Source organism: Erythrolamprus reginae, chromosome Z, assembly GCF_031021105.1.
Source record: "Erythrolamprus reginae isolate rEryReg1 chromosome Z, rEryReg1.hap1, whole genome shotgun sequence".
Classification (NCBI taxonomy): Eukaryota; Metazoa; Chordata; class Lepidosauria; order Squamata; family Dipsadidae; genus Erythrolamprus; species Erythrolamprus reginae.
Genome location: NC_091963.1, coordinates 147334910 through 147341289, shown reverse-complemented (window position 1 = coordinate 147341289; position 6380 = coordinate 147334910). Strand labels below are relative to the sequence as shown.

Sequence of the window (6380 nt, the reverse complement as noted above, 5' to 3'; positions counted from 1 at the left end):
TCACTGGTTAGAGCTGTTCTCCTGCTGTGTTGCTTTCATCCATACGTTGAGGATGACCTGTGCATGAATTTTGACCTTGGGCGACATTGGGGACGTAAATGTGAGGACCAGTTGTAAGTGGCTTGTTTTCAGCACCATTCTGAATTTGAAGAGCTGCTAATGGTGGAGTCCATTCATAAGCGACGGGTGCTATTCTCATTTCTTAAGACCTCACAATCTCCTGCCCTTTGCTCGAGTATATGGGAACCACGCAAGCGCAAGAGACGTTGACCACGTAATTCTGAGGTTGCAGATAATACAAGCCCAGATGGTCGGGACACTGTACCCGATAGAAGACAAGAATGCTACTCGTCACCGTGACGGAGTTGCCCCTCGGGTCCAAAGAGTTGTAGGTCTTCATTTTCTGGTGTGGCACGGAAGGCTTGAGGGACAGACAATGGTCGCAAGAGCAAGACGCCTGCCAGAGGTTCTGCGGGTAACGTGTCGGGATGAAATCCTTCCTGGGGGAGACAAGGAGAGTCAGGTAACAACCACACCAGAAGCCCAGCTGAGGTTGTGGGAAGGGGTGGCCTCCTTTCCAAGATGGAGGCCTGTAGAGATTTGCAGTCACCCAATTCATGTTTGTCTCAAAAGTGCTGGGGGTTTTTTTCAAGAGGCAATTGGACTTCCTGTTTTTTTTCCCTCAAGATGTTTTGCTCATGGATTGGTTCTAACTTACCTCACCGCTGGTTCGCTTCGTCCCACACCACGTGGCTGTGCGCACATTTATTTATTTTATTTTATTTTATTTGACTTCTATGGCGCCCAATCATGAAAGACTCGGGGCAGCTTACAACAATAAAAATTACAAAAGAGCAAAAGAAGTCCAAAAAATCTTTCCATTCCCCACCATCCAGTCAGAGCTGACAAAGCTTTTTGGAGTAGAAGCAAAACATCTTCAAACAAAAAAAAAAGTCCAAATTGCCTCTTGCAAAAATGGCACCTTAGGGATTTCATGGCACCGGACCAGGATATCTGCGAGACCGCCTTCTGCCGCACGAATCCCAGCGGCCGATTAGGTCCCATAGAATTGGTCTACTCCGGGTCCCGTCGACTAAACAATGTCGTCTGGCAGGATCCAGGGGAAGAGCCTTCTCTGTGGCGGCTCCAACCCTCTGGAATCAACTCCCCCCAGAGATTAGAACTGCCCCCACCCTCCTTGTCTTTTGTAAACTCCTTAAAACCCACCTCTGTCGTCAGGCTTGGGGGAACTGAGACATCCCCCCCATTGCCTATGTAATTTTGTGTATTATATGCCTGTGTGTATTTATTTTATCTATTGGGGTTTTTTTTTCTTTTTAGACTTTTTAATGTAAAACAGTTATTTTAGGTTTTAATTATTAGATTTGTTACCATGTATTGTTTTTATCACTGTTGTGAGCCGCCCCGAGTGTACGGAGAGGGGCGGCATACAAATCTAATATATAATAATAATAATAATAATAATAATAATAATAATAATAATAATGTCAGTACAACACAGCAAAAAAGCATAGTGATCTCATTTGCTGTGTTGTACTGACATAATAATAATAATAATAATAATAATAATAATAATAATAATAATAATAATTTCAAGATGGATCCCGTTCGGTTTTTCGGGATGGGTAAGAATTTAATCAACTGAATGACAAAGTTGGATGGGACTTTGGAGGTCTTCTAGTCCAACCCCCTGCTCAAGCAGGAGACCCTTAGAGGTGGGGACAGAGAAGAAGGAGAGACCCCCAGAAGAGATTGCACCAATTTATGTAGGTTAATATTTTTCAAACATGGCCCCTTTAAGACGGGTGAACTTCCACTCCCAGAATTCATGCTGGCTGGGGAATTCTGGGAGTTGAAGTCCACCCATCTTAAAGGGGCCATGTTTGAAAAAAACACGCAGCTAGGTTTAGTAGAAGATGAGGTTTCGATGACAGCTTCGTGAGGAATTTCACTGAAATCAAACCTGCTCTATCCAAAGGCTGTCTTAGAAAAATGAATGGAGTTTTAGCAATTTACCGGTAATTCATAGAAACATAGAAGATTGACGGCAGAAAAAGACCTCCTAGTCTCCATCTAGTCTGCCTTTATACTATTTTCCTGTACTTTATCTTAGGATGGATCTATGTTTATCCCAGGAATGTTTAAATTCAGTTACTGTGGATTTACCAACCACGACTGCTGGAACTTTGTTCAAAGCATCTACTACTCTTTCAGTAAAATAATACTTTTCTCACATTGACATATAAATCTAATAAATAATAATAATAATAATAACCATGTCCCTCACTTATCAAATGGGGCAAAACTCCCCATTCCCAATGAAGCTCAATTATATGGATGGTTTTTTTCCTTACTTGTAACTCCAAGGAGAGGTGGATCGTTGGGCCTCGGTACCGCTCGACGTCGCTCGGCAACCCGTGGCTGAATCCGTGGGGGAGGGAGGGGTGGGGATTGGTTCTGGCACTCGGAGGCCCGCCCCCAATTGGTCAATCCGGCTGTGATGGCAACAGTCATGCTTTGAAAAGCACCCATGTGCTTGGCGTAACAGGGGCGCTGAGAACAGGACGCTGAGGACGGCCTGAAAAAGGAAGGAGAGAATTGGAGGTGGGGGCAGTGGAGGGCAGGCTGGCAATGGGGCAGGGGTCCCAGTCTGCAAATCGGGGTTTTCTCCAGAGGTTTGAGGGCTTCCCGACTCTTCCAAAGGTGTTGCTGAGTTTTAAGACTCATGAATTCCCTAACTATTCCCATTTTTCTGAAGTCAAGATATATTACGTCGTCCGCATTCCCTCTATCTAATATGAAAGTAGCCCACATCAAAAAATAGAATAGTCTGCCCATGTTTCTTGTTATCCTATCCATGCTGAATGCTGGTAAACTCTTGCTGGTGAGGGGAATTCTGGGAGTTGAAGTCCACAAGTCTTAAAGACGCCACCGTTGAACACCAGGGGTGAAATCCTCTGAAGTCTGCAACCGTGCAGTGCAGTGATGGGCTGCCACTGCTGGTGCTGATGATGCGCTTCATGCGTGCGCACATCTGGTGCATGGGCTCACATGTCTGAGATTTGGGCTTTTTTTGCTTTTAGACATGCACGGAAGCCAAAAAAGAGGCAAAAATCCTCCAAATCTCTCACACACAAGCGTCCTTGTGTGAGATTGTGTCAATTTTCACCACCTTTTTGCTTCCGGACATGTGTGGAAGCAAAAACACGGTGGGGAAAAAAAAGCCAAAAATCGCCAGTATTTCGGTTGCGCATGTGCACGGCTGCTGACTTACTGTTTAATATTTTTTTTAATTGGTTTATTTACTAAATTAACAATAAACAAAAAATACATAAAAGAAAACGTGCCCAACACCAATAAAAACCCCTCCACCATTTAGGGGGTTATATTTTTTACAATAAGTTTCCATTTCTTCCTTAGCTCCAGTTTACATTTCATACAAAAAGTGATTGGAATTTATTTTTCACATTGTCGTCATAAATTCTACTTAAGATATACTTTTTCACCTTATTCTATCATGCCATCAGCTTCTCCAATTTATTTTCATCAAAGTTATTTAATCTTATTTTCATAATTTCGAAGTGGATGTGGTCCACCATGTACCAGTACCAATTCTGGATTGTCCATTTATTGCTATCCTTCCACCCTAATACCACCACTGCTTGAGCGCTTTCCAAAGCTGCTGTTTTGATTTCTTTAAAGTCTCGTAATTCCCAACGTTTTTCGCCCAGGCAATCATTGTACCTTTAACTATCTCCTCTGGTCTTTCATATTCCATCAGATATTTATATATTTTAGATATTGCTTTTTCTTCTGGGCCTGTCAATAGTTTATCTAGTGGTTGGGTAGTTCTTTCTATACCTGATTGTTCCATATCCTTTTTATATCTAGATTTAATTTGTAGATATGTCCACCAATCTATATTTATATTTTGTATTATTAATTCTTCCCTACTTTTGAGTTTACCGTTCGTATCTAATATTTCTTTGTATTTAATTTTCTATTGTATTTGGATATATTAGAGCTTCCATTGTGGATAGCCAATTTGGTATTTTTATATAATGTTTATGTCTTATCTCTTTCCATGTTTTAAGTAAAGACTGTCTGATTAGATGCCTATTAAAATATTGGAAAAATTTAATAAATATATATTGGGGGGGGGAATAAAGTCTCGTAATTCCTCATATTTAACTAGTATTGCTAATTCTCTTGTAATTATCCAATTAATGTTTAGCATATTATTTATTTCATTCTGTACTTCCTTCCAAAGTTTTGGAACTTCAACACATTCCCAGAGCATATGCATAAAAACTCCTTTTATTTGGGAACCTACTGGAGCCCTGCACCTGGGCTCACCAGCTGCTGCCCACCACTGATGCAGCACGAAAAAAGGAGCATTTGGAAGCCGTCAGAGTCTGCAAAGGCAGGTAGCAAGAAAGCAAACAAATCCTGCTTTCTAGATAATCTAGATCAGTGGTTCTCAACCTTTCTAATGCCGCGTCCCTTTAATACAGTTCCTCATGTTGTGATGACCCCCAACCATAAGTCTAGCGCCAATTCTCCCAACAGAGCTTTAAGCTGATTGGCCGGAAGGTCAGAGGGAGACCCCCACTGTAAACACCTGATTGGTCGGATTGTAAAAATGTGTTCCAAGCAGTGAAGGGCTACCAAACTTTTTACAACCACACTGTGGGCATGGCTTATGCATTTTCTTTCAATATATTTCAGTGCAAATTGGGTGCCTTGGGGTGGAGCTCCATTTTTTTTATCCCACTGTGTTCCCACCCCGGTCCAGGAGGTAGCCCACCCCTGGTCCCAAGGCGCCAGAATAGAAGCTTTAGTTCCTAACGCCATGGGAAATTTGTCTTCTCCCATGGTCTTAGGCGACCCCTGTGAAACAATTGTTTGACCCCCAGGTTGAGAACCACTGATCTAGATGCTGCGGCACAGCTGATCGTTGCATAGCTGATCGTTGGATATATCGATTCACCCAAACTGGTAGCATTTTTTTTTACTACCGATTCGGGTGAACCGGTCTGAGTCTGAACCGATAGCATTTCACCTCTCTTGGGCGCCCCCGTCTTAAAGAAAGGAAGATTGCAGCTAAACACCCATTTCACCGAATGAACGTTTTTGCGGGAGTTTACAAACACAGACAGGCTCACTGTGTTCGGTTTGGGTTGCGGTCACTCACTGACACACTCACAACCCTGGTCAACAGGCACACTCCAATCCCTTTCCACAGCACACTGGGGCACAAGGGTTTGGAAAAGACAGAGCCCCCGTGAATCTAAAGCAAGGATGTCTCACCTTGATCGCTTGACATACACAGGTGTTCAAGTGGCCAAAGTTGGATACTAAAGTACCCACGAAAGTTGACTTGGGAATAATCCATTTCAGGGATTAACTGAGAGTAGCTGGAATCAAGATTGACTTAGGGAGGGAAAGAAAAGGAAGGAGAGAGGAGAGGAAAGGAGAGGAAAGACGTGTGAATGGGGAAGAAAGGATGGAGGGAGATGGGAATGTGGAGAAGAAAGAAAGGGAGGAGAAGGAGAAGGAGGGAAGGAATAAAAGATATAGGAATGGAGGAAGGAAAGAAGGGAGGGAGGAAGGGAGGAAGGAAGGAGGGAAAGAAGAAAGGAAAAAAGAATGAGGGGGAGGGAGGGAGGAAAGAAGGAAGATGGGAATGAGGGAGTGGAAGGAGGGAAAGAAAGAGGCAGATAGAAATGGGGAAAAGAAGGGAGGAAGAAAGGAAGGGAGGATGGAAGGAAGGAAGGGAGGAAAAGGAGGAAAGGAAGGAAGGATGGAAGGAAGGAAAGGAAGGGAGAAAAGGAGGAAAGGATGGAAGGAAGGAAGGAAAGGAAGGGAGGAAAAGGAGGAAGGGAAGGGAAGGAAGGAAGGATGCAACATAACCAAACCTGGTCCCCTGCCCTCTGCCCACCAAGTGCCAAGCTCAGAGGCAGCCCAACCCGGCTGCCCTGCCAGACCCAAGGAGAGCTTTCCAGGACTTACCAGCCACAGGTGTTGCATGGTGCAGAAGCTCCTGTCTGTCTCTCAGGCCTCTCAGGTGAGTCCTTTCAGCTCTGCGCTGGGAATCCTTATTTTATGGTCAGAATTTTCCATGCTTGGGAAATGAACTGTGGTTAAGCTCATTTGCAAGGGAGGCGGGATAGCCCTTTCTGGGGAAAAAAATAGGGTTCTTTTTTTTAAAAAAAGAATTCCATCTAAACCTTGATGGAATTTGAAATGGGGGGTTTGGGAAGGGAACCCCCTGGCGTGTGGGGAGGGGGGAGATCTGCTCCTTCCATACTTTGTTTTGCAAATGAAAGAATTTGCTTTCAAATGAAGGGATTTTCTCC

The 6380-nt window shown here is 43.6% G+C and overlaps 1 protein-coding gene across 1 annotated transcript; it reads right to left on the bottom strand.

The window, feature by feature from the left end:
* On the bottom strand, window positions 1-6051 carry IL25 (interleukin 25). Its single transcript, XM_070728721.1, has 4 exons — window positions 6034-6051; window positions 2376-2599; window positions 215-500; window positions 1-75 (listed from the first exon to the last, which is right to left on the bottom strand). The coding sequence occupies exons 1-4, from the start codon at window positions 6049-6051 to the stop codon at window positions 1-3; spliced, it is 603 nt and encodes a 200-aa protein (XP_070584822.1).
* Between the last annotated feature and the right edge of the window lie 329 nt (window positions 6052-6380).

Excerpts from the sequence above, each read along its gene's own strand:
- IL25 (XM_070728721.1), bottom strand. Across the intron at positions 501-2,375 it reads ACCTCTCCTTGGAGTTACAA|GAAGGATTTCATCCCGACAC; the intron begins GTAAGGAAAAAA and ends TGTCTCCCCCAG. Across the intron at positions 76-214 it reads CGAGCAAAGGGCAGGAGATT|GTCAAAATTCATGCACAGGT; the intron begins GTGAGGTCTTAA and ends ATGTCGCCCAAG.